This window comes from Trichoderma breve, chromosome 1, assembly GCF_028502605.1.
Source record: "Trichoderma breve strain T069 chromosome 1, whole genome shotgun sequence".
Lineage (NCBI taxonomy): Eukaryota > Fungi > Ascomycota > Sordariomycetes > Hypocreales > Hypocreaceae > Trichoderma > Trichoderma breve.
This window is the reverse complement of record NC_079232.1, coordinates 3,055,368-3,080,501: the sequence shown is the minus strand read 5'-3', so window position 1 is coordinate 3,080,501 and position 25,134 is coordinate 3,055,368. Positions and strand designations below refer to the sequence as shown.

The window sequence follows — 25,134 nt, the reverse complement described above, 5'->3', positions numbered from 1 at the left end:
AGCGTCCAGTCGCTGAAAAAGCGGAGTTGGATATTAATGGTACAAGCACAGTGATGGTGCTTCGACTATTCTAACTTTATCTATAGTAGTACAATCGCGGCACCCCGTCTATTGATATCTCTGTCATTACAATTCTTTTTCTTCATTCATCGCTTAAGCGGTAGACTCCTTGAGGTAGCTAGAACGAGGAGTGTTAGCAACAATTAGTTTCAACGTGGTAGAAAAAAAAGAACGGGGGGAACGTACGCAATGAGGTCGTTGCGATCCTTGTCCTTCTTCAGGCCACCAAAGGCCATCTTGGTGCCGGGAATGTACTTCTTGGGGTTCTCAAGGTAGGCGAAGAGGGTCTTGTCGTCCCAGGTGATGCCGGCCTGCTTGTTGGCGTCGGTGTAGGCGTAGCCGTCGACGGAGCCGGTCTTGCGGCCGAAGAGGCCGTGCAGGGCAGGGCCGATCTTGTTGCCGCCGTTGGCCTCGACGGTGTGGCACTGAGCGCAACGGGTCTTGAAGAGGTTGGCACCCTTCTTAGTATCACCTGAAGAGAAAAAACGTCTTAGCAACCGGATTTTCGTTGAATCGAGAAATAGTAGTGGTCGAGGACGTGAGAAGAGCCAATCGGTGTTGCACTGAGTCGACAACCAAGGACCGAGGTGTGTTTGGTGTTTTGCACTGGGCGTCATCGTAAGGCACATGCGAGCCGCCTTTGAAAATGACGCACTGCGCCAGGCGGCCTCAGCACTCTTGCCGGCGACATGAACACACAAAAAAGTAATATTTGCGTGCATCATTCATCAAAAGGTCCAAAACACCAAGCGTCCAAGTCGTCGACCGTCGTGGCCCGCCTCAATGGCACTCCCCACGTCTTGTTCGGAAACGTCTCGGCAACCGGATTCTGCGAGTTGGAGCAGCACCAAAAACTTACCGCCAGCCATTTTGAAGTATGGGTATTAAAGAGTTGTTAGGTAGAAAAGATGAGAGAGTTGAAAAAGTCCAAAGAGAAACCTAAGCCGGTTAACTACTTTGGAAAACAAAAATTTTGTGAGGTTGAAAAATAGGGTATGAGAGAAGTATAGGAGAGGAAAAGAAAGGAACAGGAGGAAACCAGAAATTTCAAGGAAAAAAGTTTATGACACCATGGTGCTGCAGAACCGGCGGTGATCAGCCACAAGTGTGGCTGGTGGGTAGCCAATCAGATGCCCGCAATTACACAGTCACGCTCACTCGTCGGGCGATTTCCCCGGGTAAAGTCGGGCGGCCAAAGCGGCGTCGAAGGGAAAGCGCCACAGCATGTGGGCTTTCCTCTTTGTACTCATCCTTGTTCCCTGCCAGATTTTTTTTCTCTCGCTCTTCTCTCTTCCGGCTCCACCGGATTTTCCTTCTTTCCGCAGCTTCCCTGTCATCTTTTCAGCTTCACTCTCTGTCGGAGAAACATCGGCAAAGGAAGAGGCTCTGAGTCTCTACCGCCAGCCTTTTCCTGGGGGTCCCCATTTTTTTCAACATCCGCTAGTTTTTTTTGGTGGGATGGGCAGAGCTTCATAGCAACGCCAGTGAAAAAAAGAGAACGACCAAGGCTCTTGACGGGCGGGTGGTTCATCTTTTCTTTTCTTTTTCTTTTTTTCTTTACCAGATCCCATCACTACAACACACTTACTCATCTCCTGCATCGTCAGCCACTCACAATGGTGACGAGAGCAGTCATCCCGCGCTTCCTGCTGCCGCTGCAGGGGCCGCTCTGGCGAGGCATCCAGATCCCCCTCTCGCAGAACATCCACGTCCGCTTCATCTCGACCGAGAAGCCCATCGTGCTGGAGAAGCCGGCCAAGTTCAACCCGCCGTCGCATGGGTCGAGGCTTAAGCGCAATTCCGTCCCCAAGCACTACGGCCCTGCCCTGACCGAGGACGAGATTGCGGCCCAAAACAAGAGGAACTACCCGGGCATGATGGCGCCCGAGGGGACGTGGACGCACTGGTTCTGGCACAGCAGGCTGCTGCACACCTTTATCACCATGGTACGGGCTGAGCAATGGATATGGTCTTTTTCTGCCACTGGTAGTTGTGTGCGGTGTTTGGGCTGACATTTTTGTTTTAATCTGCGTTTAGGGCGCGCTTCTGGCCATGGGTGTATACACTTTCTTCATGAACTACGCCTACAACTCTCCCTTCAAGGACCTCGTGCCGCCGATCTCCGACCTGTGGCACCAGCCTACTTACTTCTTCGCCCAATGGAAAAACGTCATCCTCATGCACGAGAAGGACAAGGCCCTCAAGGCCACTGAGCACCGGACCCGACACCTCGACGACGTTGCGAAGCGCAGGTACTTTATGAAGATGCACGGCATCGAGGCCAAGGACCCCGTGCAGATGGTGTTTGGAAAGGACGAGCAAAAGTCGGAGGAACAACTCGAGGCTGCCGCCATGGGACGCGAGCTGCCGCCCCAGCCCGAGGCCGAGGCCCCCGCTGAGCAGAAGAAGAAGTGGCTGGGCATCTTTTGAGGACATCATGATACGATTCATTATATGTGCATTGATTGGCAGGGCCATATGAGATGCCCTTTTCTATTGTAACACTAAGATGTAAAACCCCGCACGTTAGGCATTAGGCAAATTCCCCCAATGTCAGTGAGACCGAACATGATGTAGATGTACCAGTATATAGCAAAAAAGCAAACAAACAATAAACGCAGCCCAGAATATGGCAAACATGTTTTACGCCAGGTCTACTCCTTCCAGCCCATCCAAGACTTCGTCTGCAACACCCCCCTTTTCTAGGACAGCCTGCATAATGCTATCCAGGACGGCAAACCTAGTTCCGCCCAACGGCGCCTTCCAGACGCCTTCTTGGGGGTGTTCCTCCGCTCTCTGTTGTTGCTTTTGCTGCGTCGTATCAGACGTCCCGCTTGCCGCCAAATTAGCCGTGCTAGGCACCCCAGGCGGCGTCAGCCTCGAGGGAGGATCAATCGTCCGCATCGACACCAGCCTCAGCTCGCGCCCAGAGTCCACCTCCATGCCGCCCTGCTCGCGCTGCGTCCTGACCTCACATAGCGACACAGCCAGCGCGGAGTCAGCGACCGCGAGCTCCTCCTTGGAAGGGTCGAACAGGATGCTGTCGCCCACGGCAACGACCAGCAGCGTAATGGACGGCCGCGAGCCCGTGGCGGCGCCTTCGCGAGGGTATAGGAACGGGGCGGCCTCCCAGTCGTCGTCGAACATGGGGTCTTCGTCACCTTCTGATTTGAGGCGCGGGAGTCTTGTGGCGAGGAGGGCGAGATGTGTTGTGAGGGAGAGGAGTGGCAGGGGATATGAAAGCGGTGGTGATATCAAAAGGATCTATAGCCCAAGTTCATTAGTACTCAAAATATGATATAAACCCAACCCAAGACAACACCAAAATCACGTAGAAAAAGAAGAGGAGGAGGAGGGAAATTCCATCTACTCACGTCAAGATATAGCCTCCAGTGAAACCGTCTGTTAATCCACAGCTTCTTCGCAAACTCCCCATCCGCAAGCAACGCCTCCCTCAACAACTCAGCCAAAAACACCGTCCCCGCATCGTCATCTCTCAAGCCCGGAATCTCCACCGTCATCTCGAGCCACTCCCCCCTCGCCTCGCGCCTGTCTGCCTCCGCATCGCCGCCGCCCACGCCGCTCGCGCTCTTGACGTACTCCTGGTAGTGCTCGCCGCCCAGCGGGTCGACCGTCTTCTCAATCTCCGCCTTGACGCCCACGATGGCCTCCGTGCCGTCTGATAAACAGACGCGCGCGCTGCCGTTTGTGCCGGGCAGGATGCCCGTCTCTGCTGTCAGGGGCCGGAACTGCTTGGATGTTCTGCCGTCGGGGCGGATGGGCGGGCTGAGGGAGAGGGAACTGTGGAGATACGCGAGCTCGGCGGGGGATAATAATGTTTGTTGAGCCATTGTCACCGTATTTCCATGTGTTTGTGAAGCCGAGACAAGGTATTACGGCGCAATTGCTCCAAGGGGGCGTGGAATGGCGGCCTGGTGATGATTGTTGCTGAAAGGTTTTTGAACTTGACAAAAAGTTGTATCGGCTCAGCTAGGTGAACGATAAGATAAGATACGATGCGGGGGTGGGGCAGCTGTTTGGAGCTCTCCCAAGCTCGCCCAGCTTAACCTAGAGAAAACTGAACAAATGAAAAGGATTTATAGAGCACATAAGCGTACATCATGCTTGGTTTTCAAAAGCGCTTTAATAATTCGAAAATGCAAGATGAAAAGTTTATCTACAGAAATTCGCTAGTGACGTACACACTGGCGCTACAAGAGCTATGGTATCCTAACTAATCCTACACGTACATAGTAACCAACAGCAGGGCAAAAGGGTAATCCAATCTTAATACCGTAGTGCAGTCAGCTACACTTGCCGGCGCACTAGATCCAGGCATATGTCACCCATCAAATCAGGGCCTAATGCTGCAATCAGCTGTGCAATGCTATGCCTGATGCCCGACGGCTGTCTGATATTGCTGTGCCTCCAGCCAACTAGATCCGAAGTCTCAAACAACGGACCTGTAGGAAAGATTCTGAGAATGATGTGATCCAGGTCTAAACTTTCCATGGTGGCGACAGAAGGGATGCCTGGCATTTTAGATCGGAACAATGAGTCGTACACCTCGTCAACCTCCTCGTCAATGTCTTCATCCGAGTTGGCATCCTCCGGGCTCTGTGGGCTCTCATCCAAAGACATGGACGTCTCAGGAGCTCCACTAGAGGGTATGCCTGTGGAGACTGCAGAGCGCATCTCAGATGTATTAGAAACATTTCCTCCCAAGACTGTGGAGAAACTTGTATAAGTGTCCCTGCCAAGGATATCCAAAATGGTCTTATCGAGAGGCCTCCAGTCCAAGTTATCCGGATCGAGAATATACTGAGGGCCGTAGTCGATTTTGTACTTCATTTTGGGGCAGCTGTGGATGTAGAATCCAGGATACCACCATCGGTAGCCCTCTTCAACGGCGAGAGCTATTTCATAAAGGGCACCTAGTTTTCCAGGAGCAAATGTATGAACGCTTTCATGGTAAAGGAAGTAAACAGAGCTGACGCTTTGCGGCAGCAGGTCAAGTACACCAACAGCCACTAGGACGCCATCTAGGCGGTAGCATTGATGGTAGGAGCCTAAGCGGCGCTTTCGTCCATCAGGCCCAACCATGACTTGACGCTGTAGGGGTGAGTTGCAGAGAAAACGTTCAAACGAGTGCCTCGTCCTTTCACCCGGTTCATCCCCATGGACAACTCTCTGATAATTATCATAGACGAGATATTTTTCTTCAGTAAAAGTGTCTTCTTCAAGGGTAACTTCCCACTTGTGTGCTGGCTCGGGCGGTGTCTTGACCCGATTTAGCTCAGCCTCATGAATACGCTCTGTTAGGCAAAACTCATTGTCACGCTTTTTGGTCTCTTCGCGTGATCTTGGATACAGACGAGCAGCTTGTTTAACATAAGCTTCGCCGAGAACATGTTTGTTGAAGCGATTAATGGTTTGGCGCTGGCCCCTTGTAGGGTAAAATTGGTCCGAATCCAGACGTATAGTATAGTGAGGACAACAGGACGCTCGCTGATTGGGGCGATATAGGAGTTTTCCTGATCGCCTCCAGCAACGATCTAGCAAGGTGAGATAAAACTGAGGGCTAAGAGACGTAGCACTCGCATAATACGAAAAGCCTAAACGCTCAAGGAAAGGGGTTAGCCTGTGACTAGGAAGATGAAATCCATCCTTGCTCTCTGATGGTAACACAACAACTACGATAAGTCTAGGGCGAGTAGGAGTTTGGATTCCGCGTCTCTGGTGAAATGACTTGAAATACATGAACAAGAATAATGATGGCACTAACTCTGTCCTCGAGTGCCACAGTAACCGCATTTTGAGGAGTTTGAATATCCTTTGCAATTTGTTAGCGTGATTTGAAAAATAGTACATCAGCCATGAAATCGAGAGCAATCACGTATGAAGGGGTATTTGTATAAATTGACAAATATCTACTACATGTGAATCTTGGTTACATAACATCAAAGCCGGGAGACAAATGGATGTTGGTGATATTGTTTCGAAGGATGACAAAGGTGCTATATGGGGGTGGCCACAAAACAGCTTGTCTCTCTGGACACAGCATCGTAGCGGCGGCTTACACGCATTGATGAACTGGCAGCCAGTAAAGAGAACATTGGAAAGTAATGTTGCAACGAACAATATCGAGAGGTTGCAAAGTGGGGGTTGGGTATAAGACAGGATGGGGGGGCCATTACGCAAATGAGAGGCAAAAAGCTCGGGGTGGCAGCCACTAGGCTGCTCGAAAAGCCGTTGGAGTAGCACGAATCCCACGCTTTCTTGACATGGAAATGCGTGATAAGAGTGTGCCCGTGTTGTTGTGGGATGGCAAAAAAAGGCTGGACAGGGGTTGGCATTAAGGCAGAGACTTTGCCGAAAGGGATTGAAATGCCCCGAGCCAACGACAAGCATTGAACGCCGCACGTGTCTTGTAAAAAAAAGGCAGAGGAACAAAAACGACTGTGATTTTATTGACTCACCGATCGGGGATATAAGTTCGCTCGTAGAGGCGTCTTCAGGGGTCTGCCCACCGTCTAAGTCCATGGCTGGTCTGGCACCTCGAGTTTTCCTGAACAGGCAAGTTGGTGCGTGAGGCGTTAAGATGGAGTGAATGCGAGCGTTTCCATATAGATGGAGATGGTCCCAAGGTAAGGTACAGTAAGGCGGACGGGTATAGCGCAGGAAGGGAGTTCGAAGCGGCAAAAAGTCCAAGCGGAACAAGCAGAACTTCCGCCCCAGGCACTTCAGCTGGGTGAGAGACGACGGGACAGTTTTAACTTGTGGGGTGGCATGTATGTGATCTAGCCGCCGTCATGATGCCGATACAGTAGAAGCAGGCTGGCTTATGGCGGAGCTGGGCGTGGTGCTGGCCACGGGCGAGGATGCAGTTGCTTGGTTGGACGGGGGCAGGGCAGGGCCACTATCTCTGCTGCCGACGGCAGGAATTCATGTTAACGGAGATGGAGAGAAAGAAAGATGATTCAAGCATCGCAAGCGCGCCTCGGCGGAGTAAAAAAAGAGGTTCTCATGGGTTGATGAGGTCAAGCTCGAATCGCCATGGCGGGGCAAAGGGGGGAGCAAGTGAGGGGTTGAGTTGATTGTGTTAGTGGCTGCCAGGGTGACGGGATGCGTTGACAGCGCCAGATTCAGCGGTCCGTCCAGTCGCTAAACTCACTAAGCACGAGGGCCACAGGTGCGTACCTAAGGTACATGCATCAGTCCATATCCATGGACCTCAACGTTGCTTCAACTGTGCGGCTTGGGTGCTCAAAGCGGCCACAGGCATCCCGGGCTTGATGCTACCAAGTCCCCAAAAGGCCTCCAGAGCTCCTTATCGGCGTACTGTAATGGGTTCAACCGCCTGTATGTACTAACGTTGCGGAGCATACTACAAGGTACGAGTATGTACGTGTAGGCATGATTTCTCAAGCCGGTACTAGCTGGCAGCTTGGACCCTGGAAGATACAGGTAACATGTGGATGGATGGAGACAATGACAGCTCATCGGCCTGGTTTAGCAACGCGCCAGAGGATCAAACCGTACCTTGAGGTCTTTTACGGTACTGTCACGATTCCGAAATGTTCCAGTTGCCGGATTACCCATAGGCATTGTATCCAGGGTTCGGGTTCTGCGGCCGATGCTAGGCGGTAAATCTCGCGTACGTTTCCATGATGTCGTCCGTACTTACACTAATTTGCCTATGCCTGTATAAGGTATTGGAGGCAGTCGTTGAGTCACTACTGTTTCTCAATGGGATCATTCTGTGCTACTAAGCACTTAATCGACTCTTCCGATATGACGTCTAGCATGCTGATAATAGAAAGGATACGCCCGCATTGATGCCTTGTGATACTACTTGTACTATATCATACACCTTGGTAACACGCATATCCCAGTAGTAGCCGTGTGTGCCAGGTGGAAGCCAGGAACTCTACATGCACGCAAACTCCCCGAAGCCCTCCCTTGCCCGGCAGACCAAGGAGCGTGGCGACGCTCTAGCATCTCGTTGGACCTGGCGAGGCCGTTGGGATGCATCTTCTGGCTGCAAGGGGGCAGCGAGGTAACGGCTTTTGCTCACCGTATTTCCCACCTGTACCTACTTGGTATGCTGTTTGGACATGCCGAATATGCACACAGCTTTGCCGGTAATATCAGCCAGCAGAAGCCTCATGCGACCATTTCTCGATGCGGGCTAATGAGGCGAGGGCTATCTATATTTAATGATTGGACAGACGGGCGCCCTGACTAAACGATATATGCTGCAAGTACCTAACGGAAATGCTGCTACTAACCACGATGGCGCCTCGTCCATGCATATGCTATGTAGGTCGGTGCTCAGACAGATAGATGGTGTACGGAGGGCCTAGGACATTGATCAGTCCATCTCAGCCCTCAGTTAGTGAAAGCTTATCCGGCAGCAAGTCGACCATCACCTGAGCGTAAAACCTCGCCAATCTCACCTCTGCTCCGTCTGTCTCGGCGCTCATGTGTCTTGACTCAACTGCTATACTTCCAAAGGCTCAATATGCATTACACGGGCCTATGTGTCACCTTGGCAGCTGAGTGGTGCCTCTCTACCTCCTCGCTGGCAGGGCTACCGTATATAGCTCTCCGTACTACTGCCAGTAGTGTTCCGGCCATTGCTCGTCGTCTGCCCATGCGCTTCGTACATTGTTGTTATATGGAGCATTTGGCCCGCCGCCCATTGGACGAGGCATCGGGTGCACGTCGCCTGCATGTAGGGACAGGGGTGCTTGGCGGTGCTATTTTATTTTATTTTGGGGATTTTCCAGGCCTTGCCAACCTTTTTCCCTCGTTCCTCTCCAGGGCGAACTGCGGCTTCATGGGATGAAACCCCCAAACTCTCCCACTGGACCTGGTCCCTATTCCGGCCTCGGGCCCGTGCCATGTCTCTTCCATCAAATCTCATCCCGCGTGTCCTGTTACTGTAGGCGTACGAGGTACCTGCTACTCGTACATACACTTGACCACTGATGAACGCACGCGTACACGTACCTCTCGTACCTGCACCTACGGACCGGATGACACACGAAGGGCTGTCTGTGTGTCTGTCCGTCTATCTTGCCTGTTTCTTGTTGGTGGTTGCCGTGTTGTATAGCAGAGCACAGCTGAGCAGAGCAAAGCACGTCAATATCCCACAATCTGCCTTGCTGCCTCCTCTTCCTCCTCTTCCCTGCCGCACCACATCATATCACATCACAGCGCATGGAATCGACTCGCCTCGCCTTCGCCTCCATCATGACAGCTTCGTTCCTCGTCGTTGAAAAGTCATTTCTTTACTTGCCCTTGCTCACGTCGTCCCGGCGCCACCGGCCCTGACGCACGACATGACTGGGCAGGCAGGCCTTGTCGAGCTCCATCCCGCTCATGACACTAACATAGATGGCACCTTAGTTTGACTATAAAGCTAACGCGGATCCTCCTCGGCCGGGACCCTCCCATCTATTGTCATGGCACGAGACACGCAACAGACAGCCTAGAAGCTGTGGTTTCTGGCTGGACGAGTTACTCGTACTGTTACCCCCATCGTTACTGTACCGCGTGGGAGTCCCTCCTTGTCCTTGTCCTTGTCCGTTGTTATATAACAAGTACGAGTACAAGCTCCCGGAGAGTTTCCTAACTCCTTTTTTCCCGTTCACCAACCTCTACTCACTCATTGACTCACTCCCTTTATTGCCCTGCTCCGGCGCCACTCTATCAAACACTTCCCCCAGACCGCAATCCCCGTGCCGTCTCGCCGTACCGCGTACGCAGACGCACGTGTGCCTCCCCGTCGCCTGAGCCTAGTTCATGCGGCCGTGGCCGGCTTTGCTGCCCCTGATATCGCCGCAGATTGCGCTGACGGAGTTTACACCCGGCCAGCACGGCTGAAGCTTGCGCGCGTGCGTCGCCAAACCAAGCATTTGGTACATACAATATTGGCATCCAGCTACTGGAGCTTTGTGTGGCCCCCAACTTACAAGTAACCTCAACCGCCACCACCACCTTGATGCTTTGTACAGTACAGTAGCAGTACTATATCCAGGCCACCAAGTACTTTACATACTCGTACAGTACCACTACCAGGACCAAGGCCAGATCCAGAATCTTGTCCGTCTGGGGCAATTAATAAAACGGCACGGGCTACAGTACTCACTCGTACCAGAACAGGCAGCGTGCGCGACAAACTTTGGCCCCATCTCCGCGTTTGAGCCAACCCAACCTTGCAAGCCCTTGGTTCCACTACCAGCGCCAGGTACCAGCTCAGGCTTGCACAGTCCAAATCAAATCACACCGCACCAAGCCCGCGCTTACAGTACTCGTACCAGTACTGGTACCAGTACCAGTAGTTCCGCCTTGGGACGAATAAACCAGTCCAGTCCAGTGCTAAATCCATAAAGTCAGGTCAGGTCAGGTATTCCAATATTGGCCACTTTGCTGAGCCAACTGAAAGTCCCTCCCCCAAAGTCCAAGGCACCACCCAGGGCTGGCGGTTCCCCGAGTCGGCGCCGAGTTACTTATACATCGCTTTCGGACCCCGTCTAGAACGCCATCTTGCCGCAGAAAAAAAATACACCTAGACCTGCATTCGTTCCCTCCCCCGGCCTCCGTCATTATCTCAACGGGGACGACACAACAAAGACCCTTTTCACCTTTTTACCTTTTTTTCACCTTTTACCTTTATCTCATTTTTCTGCTCTCTTAAATCGACGATGATGCAGCACATGTCACTGTGACTTTTCTCCCTGCCTCTCCGCCTTACGACGCTCTCGACCGCCGGCGAAGCCCCCGTTTCCGGCACCTCTTTTTTTTTCTTCCTTCCTCGGCCAATTCTATTCCGTACCTAGAATCCAGTGGCCAATCATCACCAGATCCTGCTTAACCTCAACACGCGCACACAAAACTTCACAGAGCACGTTGGCACGGCAGCTTCCAAAATGTCGGGTTCGGCTTCCAGCGCCGAGGGATCCAACAATCGGTCAATGCAGTCGCGGACCGGGCGGAGCAAACAACGTAAGTCCTCTCTCGAGTGAAGATTGATTGCACCTTGTTTCACACAACCACCTTGACTACCTTTTCCTCGCAAAGACCCCAATCTCGCACCCTCTATCCCCGTTTCTCTCTAAAACTTTTTGCATTCCCCTGTTTCCCCTGTTGTCCCGCGCGCTTCTCTGCCGTCCTTGCATTGTCAGCCGCCTCGTTTGTCTGCTTTTGCTTCGCTCCGCCGACGCCAAAGCCCGGGATCCCACTGACCCATCTCCCTCCTGCAGGGTACAACTCACAAGGAGAACGACTTGTCGCCGGCATCGTGCCGCTCAGCGCAGACCGCAACCACGTCATCCTGATCCAGTCTACCCGGCGGAAGGGCTGGGTCCTGCCCAAAGGAGGATGGGAGTCGGATGAATCATGTCAGGAGTCTGCGGTGCGGGAGGCATGGGAGGAGGCCGGCATTACGGTCAACATTGACTATGACTTGGGCAACTTTGAGGAGAAGCGGCCACCCAAGACGTCCAAGGACCGCTCTCGCTATTACTTTTACCAGGGCACCGTCCTGGACCAGTTGGACGATTGGCCGGAAAAGGACAAGCGAGAGCGTGAGTGGTTCACCTACACCAAGGCAATTGAGGTTCTTGTCAACAGACCTGAGCTCCAAGAAGCCTTGAATCGCTCTTCAATGAACAGGACATGAGCAAGCTGGCCTTGGGGCTTGTGCTTTCGGCTGTCCTCGTTCTCTACAAAACCATCCCCACCCTTTTCCTTTCTCCTTGTACACTTTATTAATTATCCCCTCACAATCTCCGGGGAACGCCATAGAATGGCAAGTGCTTTGAGGTCGTGGAAGCAACTTGCACACAGAGGACAGCTCGGACGCAACCGTGAACAACGACAGAACAGCCAGAGAGCAAGAGCAAGAGCAGGAGAGAGAGGAAGATAGAAGAAGCTTGCTTTCTGGTTGACGGATTACGGCGGTCCATTGGGTCACCGCGGCCGCTCTACAACATTTCCTTAACACACAATCACACAAACACAGACTCACACACACAAAAGCCGCTAACCATCCAGGGGTGCGATGAGTTTTTGAATTCGGCTCAGGCGTTGTCGGCAGGTCTCTTTTTATCATAGAAGCTACCACTCAGAAAGAAAATATTAAGACGGGACGGGGAATATCCGGTGTATTACAAGGCACAATGCTCTTGAAATAGGATACACAAAATTAATTGTTTACACAACGACGGCGGAGAGGCGGCCTGTCGCGCGTTCCGGATGTCTGGATGATAGAGAGCATAGAAATCGATGCCATAGACATGACGAGGGAGCTGTCGTGTGCGCTGGAGCTAAGTACCTGCCTTAGCTCTGGGCCCCAGACACCCCTCACTTTTGACAAGTACATGTACAGTTACAGTACCTGACCTGATGACTCAACCGTCATTTGTCGCGACGAGACGAGCGTAGCTTTGATTGGAGATCGCGTGCTGCCTGCGAAATGAGTTGCCAATCTTGATGCTTGAGCCGGCGACGGGGTTCATGCAAGCGGCTATAAGCATTTAACATTTTACACAGGTTTCAGCGTAAGGTAAACGCCTATGAAAAGCTTCGTAGCATTTACCATATGCACTGTATGTACCAGCCCTGGGATCTACATGAGCTGATACGGGTAAGTAACTCTTAGTAATATCGTTGACGGCTTACAAGCTGTTGGCTGCTTGAACCAAGGCTCTTGAAGTACAGTACAGTGCCGGTACATCCAGATGAATGCATCTTCTACCTTACTTTGAGAGCGCATCCAACCTCTGATATATCCAAATGCCACGTATCAAATTGGATTGTACCTTGCGTCATCTTTGAATCCAATTAACTCGATGTTTCAATGCCCGCCTTAAGGGTACAGGTGCGGGTGCATATTACATCCAGCTACCTGGTATCTCAAAAAACCTAATTCGTTCCCTCTGACGTAGGCAGGCCAGACCTCAAAGCAACGGCGCTGACACGTGATATATACTTATCGATAAGGCGACAGCGCATCGCTCAACCACAGCGGGTACAGCGATGGCCGGCCAACCTCACTTGGACTGCCAATGTGCTGTTCTCCAGATTACAGCCTCGTCCCTCCCAAGAACCTCCTGCGGCCATGTTGATATAGACAAAAAGAACGCCGAAATACCACAGCCCATGGAACCCTGAGCCGGAACACGAACCAGATTTACACAACACCTTTTTTGTTTCTCGCCCGCCTCATGCTATCATGATGGAAAATCTAGCCATTTCTGACGCCCCTCCTCCTGGGGCTCCGGCCTCTCAACCTTTTGCCCAGCTGCCGCCGCAGATGTTTACGACTGCCGCGCAGCTGTTGGACCTCACCGATAGTATGCCTCCCATGGAACAACGTCAGATCAGAGAATGGGAGACGTGAAGACTGGGGAGGTTGCTTTGTACTAACAGGCGGATGTAGAAAAACTCATGGTGGTTCTGCGTGATGGAAGAAAGTTGATTGGAGTATTACGAAGCTGGGACCAGTTCGGTGTGTAGTCCCCCCAAAACCAAGAACTGCGAAAAAGAGTTGTACGAACACAAGAAGAAAAAGACTCGATCATCTAATGTCTTTATAATGCAAAACAGCCAACATTGTTCTCCAATCGACGACAGAGAGGATATTCGCTCCCAGACCCGATAACCCTGGATCAGAGTATCCGTACGGCTACTTTGCCGATATAACGCACGGTATCTTCCTCGTGCGAGGCGAGAACGTCTTGCTTCTAGGAGAGATTGACCTGGACAAGGACGACGATGCACCGCCGGGATATGAGCTCGCGGAGGTGGAGGTTGTGAAAAAGCTCGCCGAGGCGAAGAAGGCGGCGGACAAGGCCAAAGAGAAGGCGCGCTTGAAAAAGCTCGTCCGGATTGGTTTTGAGGGCGAGAATTTGGGAGACATCTTCTTTTAAAGACGGAGCATGATATTTGCATGCTGTGCCCGCATTGTTCTAGAAAAGAGGAACAAACGAGAAGGGGGGTTGAGAAGCCGACAGCAGGGAATTCTTTTTTTGTTTTCCACATTTTCTCTTTTTTTTTATTTGTTTTTTATGCGCTGCGGCAGAGGCGGTTCGGCGGCAGAATATTGTGAAATGCCCCCGGACCGGAGAGTTGACTGGTGCAAAAGAGGTAGTTTTATGCTACACGCCTTGAATGACTAGAGACGTCTATTCCGCGTACCTGCTGGCTTTCTGATATTGACATGATATGGCTTGATTTACCGAATGTTGCTTCATTATATGATAAACTTGTATGCTATTGCTGAGTAGGTTGTGAGATGCTAATTACTAACGTAGTAGAGAGTCTTGCTAGGATATACAGAGTTATACAAATGCCTTCTAAACAGGCAGCTATCGTTACAACATACACCTTACCTCGGGGTCGACCAGGTAGGTGAAGAGACCAAATCGTGATGCCATCAACGCCGGGGGGACCAAAGAGTCCCTTCTTTCCTCATCTTTCCGTTTCTCAAAACATACGCTCTCCCACCAATCGCTTCAAAAATCACATCGTCCGTTTTCTCTCAAACATGGGTATCGGGTTATCGTCCGGACCCTGAAGCCCGCCTAGTAGCCAATCAGTGAGGCCCACGAACTTGGCTCCCATGCCCTTCTCCCAATCGCCACCCTCCTGAGCCTGCTCAATGGTATGCGTAAGGATCCTGCCCTCTGAATCGAAATCGAAGATGAAGAGCCCCGTAAAGGCCTCTTTAGGATCGACACCGCGGGCCAGGCGCAACGAGGGCAGCGAAATACCCGTGCCCTTGTTCTTGTCCTCCTTTTCCTTGACCTTGCGCTTCTCGCACCAGCGCACGACGAGCTGCTCCTGGATGGCGCCGGCGCGGCGGGGCAAGAAGGTCAGGGGCTCCGAGGTCATGCGCTCGGCGAGGATCTCGAGCTTGACGTTGCCGATGATGGGGACGCGGTTCCAGGCGATGGGGGAGGTCCAGAGGGCGGCGTTGTAGGCGACTCGGCCGGAGACGACGGGGAGATGGGGGTGCGTTGAGGGGAAGAGCTGGAGCGAGATGTTGGGGGCGAGGATGTCTTGCGGGAGGGGAGATTGGAGGAGCGTCGGGAGGCGTTCTTGGAGGATTCGTAGAGCTGGGAGGGTTCATGCGTGTAAGTAAGCTTTCATTTCCTTCATATCCCTTCTTTTTATACACCCATTGTCTTCTCTTTCTTCTCTCCTTTTCAGGTAGGTACATGACTCTTGAAAGCTTTTACTTACTTTTGCCGAGCTTTGCTTTGTTTGGATCCGGCGGCTGGTCTCCCCGGCCTCCCACCCACACAGCTCCAGAGCTCTCAAAGTACGTCTGAGGCAAGCTGTCTCGCGGCGCAGACACTGGTCTCTTCAGCAATAAAGCATCGGGAGGTGGCCGTTCTAAAACACTCTCCGGCGGCGGCCGCGCGGCAATCTGTGCTGGGGCATTGGCTGGGCTGAAGCTGGTGATGCCGCGAACTGAAGAAGAAGCGCCGGGCCAAGATCGGAATGATGAGCGGCCGGCTGGGCTCGTCAGAGTGTTGCGCAGGGGCGCGGCCATTGATTGCGGTGGGCGCTCCTGGGGAGGAGCCGCATGGGATTGGGGGGGCGTGTGAGGAGTGTCTGTTTGATGCCTAGGTTTGCGGTATTCAAATTTGTATCAGAGATTTTGATAAGTTGATGCGAAAATGTCACACGGCATTGGACGGAGAGTGCCGGGATAACAATCCGTCATTTTTTTCTCGCCTTGCTTCCGTAGCGCCTCCTCTTACAAGGCTACAGTGGGCTGCTTTAGGGAGCATCGTTGCGGGGCCGTTCCGCTATTCCGGGTCACGGAGACGAAGAGAGGCTGGGCTGGAATGGAACGCTTCCAAAAGAACAAAAAGGAAATGATACTCTCTTGATAGATAACGATGCACATGATGCGGGTGGATTCGGGATTGGTCGACTGATTCCAACAGCTGGAATCGGAATCACGACACCTGCGATAACATTTTTTCGTACTCGTACTGCATGTTTTGAGAGGACTGACTGAGCGGCATGGCTGAATCTCAGGTGATCAAAGACCGGCGAGAGAAGCTCGAATCACATGCGCGCCTGGCCTAACGTGCACTGTGATTTGTGCCGCAGCACGAGGTAGCCTGGAATTGGCAATGCAGGCAGAGTCGTACCAGGACTTACACGACGGCGATGAAGAGGGGATACGGTGGAGTGAAAAAAGAGAGAGAAATAATAAAAGTAGGAGACAGATTTATTGAGGAAACCCTATTCGTGAGTAATCAAGTTTTGACGAATTCAGTAAACGCACCAAGCCCACTGGGGAGGTTCAGAGGGACCTGGATTTTATTCTTAGCATTGCGAATGGAGGCTCCTTTGTGTCGTGATCCTTGTATACTGGTGGCAGGCTCCCCAGATAAGATAACATGAAGACAATGCTCTGTACAGGCTGACCCCAGGTAGCACTTGTCGCAGACGGCGGAGTACAAGTAACACGTAGAAGCAGGTTTTTTATTTTCCTTTTGAATTCCAAACCGATTGACGGTACGGAGTACTCGATCTGTACTGCAGCATCCCAGCAGCGCGGCCGTCCAACTGCGCGCTCCGAGGTACAGCCTCCGTACCAAGGTACCCGTGCTAACGCAGCTCGGCGCCTGCCATCACCAATCCACGGCTAATAATAGGCAAATGAGCCACTCACCACTGTCACAGGTGAGGTCCTTGCACGTGACTGGCGCTCCCACCGCCCATCCCATCCTCCCAGCCCAAAGCCCAGCCAACGAGGTCATCTTTCCCTGACGTACTCGAGACTTGGCCAGCCGACGCTCCTTTGACCTCGAGCCAACCATCCGCTTCGATTGCCACTTTGATCAAACCTGCAACTCTTTCAACTCTCAAGCCTTCCGCTTCTATTTCTCCCGTTCCAACACAAACACCACCAACCGCCATCATGAACCCCGAGTGGTACGCAGCCCCCCCGTTGCTGGATTGCGATAGCATCTCCTGAAACCGTCCGTCTTATCGGGTGCTAACCGACTCCGCAGAGTACAGTCCAGTGCAAAAAACAGTTTCCGTCCGTCGGCTTTGTCGTCTCCATCGATGCTTGGTTCTGCTGAGTTGATGGATGGGCTTTGATTGACGATGGCGGCGCCTGTTGCCGAGGAGAGGCCATGAGCTGACACGCCGCTTTCCCCCCATTCTAGATACGACTACCTCTTCAAGCTCCTCCTCATCGGTGATTCCGGTGTTGGAAAGTCTTGCTTGCTGCTGCGATTTGCCGATGACACCTACACCGAGTCTTATATCTCCACCATCGGTGTCGATTTCGTACGTTGACTTGGTCTCCTGTGGGCTCTCCAGTTACTGACCCCCCTCGCAGAAGATCCGAACGATAGAACTCGATGGCAAGACCGTGAAGCTGCAGATCGTAAGTGATGCAAACCTAACCCTCGTATCAAGGTGATGCGATGCAGATGGCTGAGACTCTTTTTGCTTTTACAGTGGGATACCGCCGGCCAGGAGCGTTTCCGAACCATCACCTCGTCTTACTACCGCGGTGCTCACGGCATCTGCGTCGTCTACGATGTCACTGATATGGACTCCTTCAACAACGTCAAGCAGTGGCTCCAGGAGATTGACCGGTATGCTACCGAGGGCGTCAACAAGTTGCTCGTAGGCAACAAGAGCGATATGTCCGATAAGAAGGTTGTCGAGTACACTGTTGCCAAGGTGAGTTAGCGCCTCAACTGCAGCCTGGTGGCCGCACCGTCATCTGCACCAGAATGGCGGCTGCCGTCTCCAGGCTGCCATGTCTCGAACCCCTAGGTCCCCTGCAAAGCTGAAGCTGACGACCCCTCTCTAGGAATTCGCTGATAGCCTGGGCATCCCATTCCTCGAGACTTCCGCCAAGAACGCCAGCAACGTTGAGCAGGCTTTCCTGACCATGGCTCGCCAGATCAAGGAGCGCATGGGCACCACGACTGCCAACAACACGAAACCCAGCGTGCACGTTGGCCAGGGCCAGGGTGTCGGCAACTCTTCCAACAGCAGCTGCTGTTAAATGTATTCCTCTTTGATGGTTTCGTGTGGTTCGCTTTGTCGTGGCCGAGTCTGGTGACAGGATGATTAGAGCAGTGTGACGTCCCTTGGGAAACGACTGAACAATGTTTGTTATGACCTTTTTCTCCATTATTCTAGGGTTTCAGTTTGCCCCATTTCTGCGCATAGATTACATCATGTCTCGTTGGATCTCGCCCCTTCAGACACACGCACGCACAACGTGGCAATCTCGCTTGCTTTTTAGGACACATTAGGGTCGGACGGGAAAGGGAGAAGACGGTCATACGGGTGGAAGGACGTGATACACTTTGGGAACAAGGCGCAAAATTCAAGATTCAAGAGAGATGAGGACCTTACGGTTGCGCTAGCTGTACTTTCACGCCTTCCTTTTTTCCCATAATGACTCCCTCCCACAAAGATTTCTTTATGTGGGAGAATAATGGACGCTTATGGAAACTATGGCCTTTGCAGCAAGCTTTGGTTTTTTTTATTATATTGGTATTATTTGTTCACTACCTACCTTTGTCGCTTTACAGCTTTTTGTGGTGCTTAATCCCGGAAGGCTTTCCGGTACCTTTTTTCGTCTCTTTAACCATTCTTTTTTACGAGAATGGAGGAGGTACCATTAATACACAGGGGAATTGCGCATGTTGATTGACCATGATGCTGTGTTTCAAGGATGTGTTTCTTTTCTTTTCTTTTCTTTTTCTTTTGCTTTGCTACCCGTAATTACTATCCAACCATCTCCCATTTCCATTTCTGATTCCATCTGCGTCCCTATCTCGGTTGTGAACGTGAATACTTTATATAATACTTTGTAGTAATTAATAAGGTAAGGATTAAAGATGAGGCGAGTCATTCATATCTTAAGATGAAGCAGATGTGCAAAATGCAAGGACCATACATCCTGCACATCTCAAATAGGTACCGGCATTCCAAGATGACGGTGTACTCGTACAGTCATCATGACAAGGATCCCGGGGCCGAGTGATTAATAGGGGGTTCGTTCTAGAAGAATACTTACCTGGTCAACTTATTACACGTAAAGAATACGGAGGACATGGGGAGGTTTAGTTTATTTGTCTTGCAAGGGGTGCTGTCTTAGCTTGGATGTAGATTATGGGCAATGGAGGAGAGTATGTCCGTGAGTTTACGTCGTGTCTGGCTTGTAAGAGTAGTGATTCGGTTTCGTCTCATCTACATAACACTAGAAATTACACGATTACACGACACTGCAACACCGTCAGTCAGTCTCCTTGGCAGAGGGAGTGCTCTCTACTGAGTGTCATGCACAAGAACAATGGACGACTGCAGGTATCAAACTTGATCAATAACATGGAATCGTCTTGTATTATCTGACACGCCCAGCAACATTTCAATAAATGAAAAAAAAAAAAAAAGCTAGAAACAAAAAACTAGAATCGCGTCCTAAACCGTCCTCATTTTCCACCACTCACTACCTTGCAGTACACTTGTCTATCTCCGTATTTTGTATGTTGCACTCTGGTGCAGCCCCGAACAACTCCAGCTTCCCTTTAAAACACTAAGACATCAAATAAAAGAAATAGCTGAAACAAGGCTTCAAACTAAAATGTGAAGAGGAAGAAAATGTTTAAATTGGATAAAATGGGATACGTGAGAAGAGAGCAATGGCATATAGATGTCATAAGTCGTTGGAACGAGATAAGTACCTGGCGACCAGCCTGGTACTTCTCATGGCAAAGCAGGAAAGCTTCGCGGCATAATGAAACAAAGAAAAGAAAAAGAAAAAAAGAGAAGCTTAGGGCCCGGATTGCGGATTATTATGCCAACCCCAAGAATTTGAGAGCTTTGCGGGTATTACCCTTAGGCTCGATGGTTTTCATGAACATGGGCATGAGCCTTCGCTCTTCTAGATCCAATTCACTGTCGTCACTACTGTGGTCAAAGGTAGTCATCGATGCCGAGTCGCTACGGAAGAGTCGTCGCCTGGAGAAGGCTCGGCTGTAGATGGTCTCTGACTTGGGTGTCTTGATATTATCCGTAAACGACTGGCGTCGAGAGGACAGCGTCAGCGATTCAGGACTAGAAGTGGGTTCAGCCGAAGTAGGCGACGGCCCACTACGAGTCGACAATGACGATCGAGGAAACTTGGTGAGTAGGACATCAAGCGGTGCAGGCCTTGGCTTTTTGCCAGGTAAACTCTTCCTTTTGGGTGAAGGCTCAGGGTCGCAAGTTTCGATTTGAATATTCCAGACTGCAGAAACGAATTTCGCTATATCTTTGGAGGTGGCCGTGCATGTAAGTAGGAAGTTTGCGTTGGAGACTGTGATATCCGAGCTTGACGACTGTGGTGACAAATTGGGTGTTTTGGTATTGATCTTGGTCCCGACGGTAGGACCCCCAATCTGGGTAAAAGGTAAACAGTCTTTGTTGTTAGGGTCAACAATTTGGGCCACCTTGATAAGGTCCACGCCTATCAACTTTTGCAATGCCAGTACGGTGGCCAGGTGCTCAGGAGGATACTCTAGTAGAAGATAGCGAATTTCCGAGTGGAGTGCCAAGTATGTTTCGAGATGGGGAATAAGCAGTGTCGCCAGAAGGTAGGAATTGGCGAAAGGGTTATCGGATGTTTGATTCGTCAGGGGAAGGGCAGTGAATGCTTGCATGGCATTGGCGAGTAAGTATCTACAGATCAGTTAGCCACTTCTCTTGCCAATTACACTAGGCGAATATCTTGCATGAGCGACCTACCGGAAATCTACTCGCCCGCTGCGACCCTGGCGATCGCTTGATTTCGTCCCAATCGTCTCTAGTTGCTTAATGATTCCTGACGAGTATACTTTGTCCACACCTTGCTGGGACCCTATCGCCAGAATGTGATCGACTCTTCGGTTGGTTCCTCTCGGAGAGCCCTTGGGCTCGGTTTCTCGGAATACAGGCTTCCATAAACCGTCGAATTCAGGAAGGAGAGAGAATTGGAATTGGCGATAGCCCTCAGCTTCTGGAGGAAAGTATAGGCTCAGGACTGATCTAAGCGAGTTCTGGATGGCGACGGCAGTCTGTCCTGAAACAATATCAAATTCGTGAAACTTGTCCTCCATTCCTGTGCAAGGAGGTGGCGTCTGTGCTGGTGTTGGCGGCCGAATGACATTCACGGATGGGACAGTTCGTTCTCTCGCAGGCGGCGGTTGAAGCCGAGTGGTGAAGACGAAATCATCATTATTTACTATACCCAATCCAGAGATGTCGTGAGATCTTTCATAAGACCTTTGATCAAATGTAGTCGGCTGATGAAGAAAAGTCGTTGGGGCGGACACATTTCCAGAGTACACAGACACCGAAGCGGGAGACGACAGTATAGGATAGTTGCCGGCTTTGAACGATTTGATTATTGAAGAAAGGAGTAAATTTGGTGACTCATCTCTGAAATGAACCACTAGATTTTCTGCCCAAGGTAGTATTGGCTGAAACGGAACATCTGGAGTGGTAGCGATGTCTGCTCCTAAGTGAAGCTGAGACGCTCCGCCGGAATTTGGACCTTGTGTCGTCTTTTTATCGAGAGAAGTTTGTTCAACTTTGACTGTTGGGCGACGACCTTTGGATAAGGCCGTTCGCCTGTCAACATAACTCAATCTCCGGATAGCTGGAGGTTTCTCTTCGCCAACAACCATGAAAGAGCGTGAACGGGGGAAAACGCTGGAACCTTCTCCCATCTCTTGCGAAGCTCCTGTGATGCAGAGATCTCTCAACTTGGCACTGATAGGATAGATTCTATCCAACGATCTGACTCTTTGCAGTGTTCCCTTGGAGCTCGAAATTGATGTGCGTATGTCGGATGTGGTAGATTCCCCGCTGGTGACGGTATCGCGTGTGCGGGCATTGAAAGTCGGGGCTATCGGGGAGAGCATTTCCGTATCACGGTGTACTCCAAGGTTCGACTGCACTTTGGATTTACCAGCACCACTCGGCGATGCAGGTGCGAGTTCTACCGAGACTGGTCGTTTCGCCGGCTGGTTGTAGTCCACGACAGCAAACGTCGGCGCCCCTGGGGCAAGAGGGGAGTTATCCTCCACATCGACCTCATCTTCAACGTGCGCGCCGAAGAGGAAAAAAGGAGCTGCGTCACCAAAGCCATCCGAGTAGCCATACAGTGGCAAGCTTAGGCTGCGTGGTCGAGTTGTCATGGTAAGTTCGAGCATATCAGATGGTTGAAGATTAGCTGTGTCGCGGTCCAAAGCATCAGCAGCTCTCATGGCTCGTGTTATGGGATCATGGAGCTCTTCGTTGAACACTGACTCGCCGCCGACAGAGCCTGCCCGACTGTGTATTTGGCTCTTAGCCTCGAGACCAGCCAGGCCACCCTTCGCCAGCTGGGCGTAAACAGCTTCTGCCTCAACCCGGTCTCCGCCTGTTTCGTGCTTCATGATGGCCTTAATACAGAGCGCATGGGCACTCGGTGAACCACCATTGAGAAAGGCCAACCGCTTGTTCGATGTTGTCGCGCCATGCAGGAAGCTGCGCGCAGCTTCTTGGCGAGTGATGAGAGCGTCATGGACCTTTCGAATATAAGCCCGTACCTCGAAGGCCTTGTCTGAATCGTCACTGGCAATGTAGCACTGAACCGCTGGAAGAATGAGGATTTGAGGCGAGGTTGGCAGCAACCTGAGTTGAGTTGACACAACGTCAGGATGGCCTTCGAAAGCGACAATGTTTCCGTAAGCCTCCAGCTTAGTGTCCGCCATGGTGAAGATTGGACGTCGACAGGCGTCTGGATGAAGGTGAAGACGGATTGAATCAAGAAGGGAAATGGCCCAGAAATGTAAGCGGAGCCGAAGACTGTTGGGATGAATTTCTCAGCTGATTGACTGCGCGCAGGGCCCCAGGGCCACGGCGGAGGCAGTGATGGAGAACAGGGACGAGGTAGGTAGAATGGCGGTGGGTGAGTGATCTGCTTCCGCCCGTCTCTCTTGTCGTTTATGCTGGCGTTTGTCTCTACTCGTAGGTATTCGAAGAGACCATGACCGCAATGACGCAGCCGAGATTTCTGATTCGCCGGGACTGTTGAAGCTGCGAGAAGCCGACAGGTTTCCTGGAGCTATAGCTGCGTTTTTCTATCGACAGCGCAAGCTCTGGGATATGACAAGTGACAGTTGGGGACGTCAGCAGGGGTAGGAAAGAAAGGGTTGACTTGCAGGGCCTGGATGACCAGCAGCAAGGAAGTGGGCGAAAACTACCGAGTACGATGGGGAGAAGCCTTGCGGAAGAAAGAAGAGTGAGGATGATGAGACGAGAATAGAACAGAGGAGAAAGACAAGAGAGGATGAAGGGAGAAGATTAGTAGGAAAGGAAAAGAGGGTGTAAGGAGGAGCAGAGTAAAAGTACTCGCAGGTGGTGTAAGAGTATAGTAGATGGTTAAAGTAAAATAGATGAGCGATCGAGAAGGAGGTCTGAAGCTGGCACACAACAAAATCGTCGAGCTTCATCCAGAGCTCTGGGCGGCTGCCAGCAGACGCAAGTACCTGGACTCGTACCTGTGCCCGTACCTGTGCCCGTACCTGTACTCGTCCTACCAGGTACAAGTACGGCAGTACGGGAGTACGGAGCTCTTGCTTCCTGTGCACTTGCCTGATGCCGTGCACCTGCCTCACGTTAGTGCACTGTAACATGTCGTACCTGCATCAGTACCAAATACCTGCTCGTTCGCAGATGCAAGTAGACGCCGGTAATTCCCAGCTACCAGCATCCCTACTGCGCAGAACTTGTGCGAGTGCACTAATAAAAAGCACCAGCCGGGAGTTGATCACCGACTCGGCTTTGAGCCCCACCGGGAAACAGGGAAGAACTGGTTATAGCTTCATTTTGTAATGGTTGGTAGCACTGCTAATCCTGTTAGTCCTTGTGCTCACATGTCACTTGCTGGACGGACATGCCAATGGGCGAAGTCGGTCGTCACCGTCAATCACAACAGCCGCGTCAGATGCGCCAGAAAATTATGTACCAAAGTGGTCGAACCCTGGAGTTCGTCGGGAGCAGCTCTCACGGGGCGGCGGGTGCGTGAGTGCACGGTTTGCCGGGCGAGCAAGGGTCGGGTTCATATGCCTCTTCGTCTGTGTGTTCTTTTTTTCTTTTTCTCTTCCTTTGTTCTCTTTCCTTTTTCTCCGTTCCTATTATGGAGTCGTTGATGAGCAGAAGTGGTGCTTCGTACAGGTCCAATTTACCGAACCCATGGGCAAGAATGGCTCCTCCACGTCTTCTCGATGCCGGCCGTGTTAGAACCGCAACGGACACAGACAACCAACTACGCGGACAACTCCCTGGAGGGAAAAAGATGCGTGTGTCTGATGCCGCCGGGCTTCCTACAGATGCCACACTTCTCGGCCCTACCACACTAAGCTAAGCTCCCCAACCTACCAGCTTCATCCTACAGTATTCCTTCGCGAAGAAAAGGAGGCTTCAACATCGCCATTTTGAGAATCTGACTACACTTCGCTTGATCTCGGTGGCAGAAACAAGGGGCTTGGAGTGGGAAGACGCCAAAAGTGGCTGACAGGGGCACACGACATGGGGGGACGGCAATGCGAGATGGGAATTGGACAATTGGACAGCGCCCCTGTGGCCAACCGGCCAGGTTTCTGGGCGCCAACAACTGACAAAAAGTCCACACACAGTCAAACAGTCTGTCACAGCCGCAGCACAAGCCCGGCTGATCTGTCCATCCATAGCTTCGGTTTGCAAAGCGCCGTCGACCGTCGCATGTTGGTCTTGACACTACTGCCAGTTTACCTCATCTCCGGGCCTCGCAATGCGCCCATGCCTCCATCGGAGCCTATCCCATTGAGGCCCAGAGCTTTCAGCCCACTCGCCCACGTTCAGGCGAACCTGATGCCGGGGACCCCACACGACCCAAGCGGCACTCAAAGACATTCTCGCTGGCAGCCATTGGAGAGAGTCTTAGTACCGGTACTCCATATCTACAGAAGATTCAGTGGAGAAGCTAGCGTCCTCTGAAGCAGCGACACAGGCACGAAC

At 51.7% G+C, this 25,134-nt stretch overlaps 9 protein-coding genes across 9 annotated transcripts; 4 read left to right on the top strand and 5 right to left on the bottom strand.

Annotated features, from left to right (window-relative positions):
* Positions 1 to 153: 153 nt before the first annotated feature.
* On the bottom strand, positions 154 to 929 carry T069G_00951 (cytochrome c domain-containing protein; the record flags this gene model as incomplete). The annotated part of the gene is made up of 3 exons (XM_056168161.1): positions 154 to 178; positions 247 to 532; positions 920 to 929. The coding sequence occupies 3 exons, from the start codon at positions 927 to 929 to the stop codon at positions 154 to 156; spliced, it is 321 nt and encodes a 106-aa protein (XP_056033477.1).
* Positions 930 to 1,676: 747 nt separating this feature from the next.
* Positions 1,677 to 2,490, top strand: T069G_00950 (uncharacterized protein; the record flags this gene model as incomplete). Its single annotated transcript, XM_056168160.1, has 2 exons — positions 1,677 to 2,006; positions 2,098 to 2,490. 2 exons carry the CDS (start codon positions 1,677 to 1,679, stop codon positions 2,488 to 2,490), a joined length of 723 nt encoding a protein of 240 aa, XP_056033476.1.
* Positions 2,491 to 2,703: 213 nt separating this feature from the next.
* T069G_00949 (3' exoribonuclease family, domain 1 domain-containing protein) lies at positions 2,704 to 3,911 on the bottom strand (the record flags this gene model as incomplete). Its single annotated transcript, XM_056168159.1, has 2 exons — positions 2,704 to 3,324; positions 3,435 to 3,911. The coding sequence occupies 2 exons, from the start codon at positions 3,909 to 3,911 to the stop codon at positions 2,704 to 2,706; spliced, it is 1,098 nt and encodes a 365-aa protein (XP_056033475.1).
* A 457-nt stretch (positions 3,912 to 4,368) lies between these two features.
* T069G_00948 (uncharacterized protein) lies at positions 4,369 to 6,603 on the bottom strand (the record flags this gene model as incomplete). The annotated part of the gene is made up of 5 exons (XM_056168158.1): positions 4,369 to 4,994; positions 5,082 to 5,506; positions 5,570 to 5,675; positions 5,846 to 5,893; positions 6,540 to 6,603. 5 exons carry the CDS (start codon positions 6,601 to 6,603, stop codon positions 4,369 to 4,371), a joined length of 1,269 nt encoding a protein of 422 aa, XP_056033474.1.
* Positions 6,604 to 10,997: 4,394 nt separating this feature from the next.
* T069G_00947 (NUDIX domain-containing protein) lies at positions 10,998 to 11,749 on the top strand (the record flags this gene model as incomplete). Its single annotated transcript, XM_056168157.1, has 2 exons — positions 10,998 to 11,073; positions 11,331 to 11,749. The coding sequence occupies 2 exons, from the start codon at positions 10,998 to 11,000 to the stop codon at positions 11,747 to 11,749; spliced, it is 495 nt and encodes a 164-aa protein (XP_056033473.1).
* Positions 11,750 to 13,303: 1,554 nt separating this feature from the next.
* T069G_00946 (LSM domain-containing protein) lies at positions 13,304 to 14,000 on the top strand (the record flags this gene model as incomplete). The annotated part of the gene is made up of 3 exons (XM_056168156.1): positions 13,304 to 13,424; positions 13,511 to 13,579; positions 13,678 to 14,000. 3 exons carry the CDS (start codon positions 13,304 to 13,306, stop codon positions 13,998 to 14,000), a joined length of 513 nt encoding a protein of 170 aa, XP_056033472.1.
* A 592-nt stretch (positions 14,001 to 14,592) lies between these two features.
* T069G_00945 (mitochondrial protein up-regulated during meiosis domain-containing protein) lies at positions 14,593 to 15,628 on the bottom strand (the record flags this gene model as incomplete). The annotated part of the gene is made up of 2 exons (XM_056168155.1): positions 14,593 to 15,188; positions 15,316 to 15,628. The coding sequence occupies 2 exons, from the start codon at positions 15,626 to 15,628 to the stop codon at positions 14,593 to 14,595; spliced, it is 909 nt and encodes a 302-aa protein (XP_056033471.1).
* A 1,386-nt stretch (positions 15,629 to 17,014) lies between these two features.
* Positions 17,015 to 18,124, top strand: T069G_00944 (ras family domain-containing protein; the record flags this gene model as incomplete). The annotated part of the gene is made up of 5 exons (XM_056168154.1): positions 17,015 to 17,043; positions 17,268 to 17,391; positions 17,444 to 17,491; positions 17,566 to 17,793; positions 17,927 to 18,124. The coding sequence occupies 5 exons, from the start codon at positions 17,015 to 17,017 to the stop codon at positions 18,122 to 18,124; spliced, it is 627 nt and encodes a 208-aa protein (XP_056033470.1).
* A 1,801-nt stretch (positions 18,125 to 19,925) lies between these two features.
* T069G_00943 (uncharacterized protein) lies at positions 19,926 to 22,847 on the bottom strand (the record flags this gene model as incomplete). The annotated part of the gene is made up of 2 exons (XM_056168153.1): positions 19,926 to 20,790; positions 20,857 to 22,847. 2 exons carry the CDS (start codon positions 22,845 to 22,847, stop codon positions 19,926 to 19,928), a joined length of 2,856 nt encoding a protein of 951 aa, XP_056033469.1.
* Between the last annotated feature and the right edge of the window lie 2,287 nt (positions 22,848 to 25,134).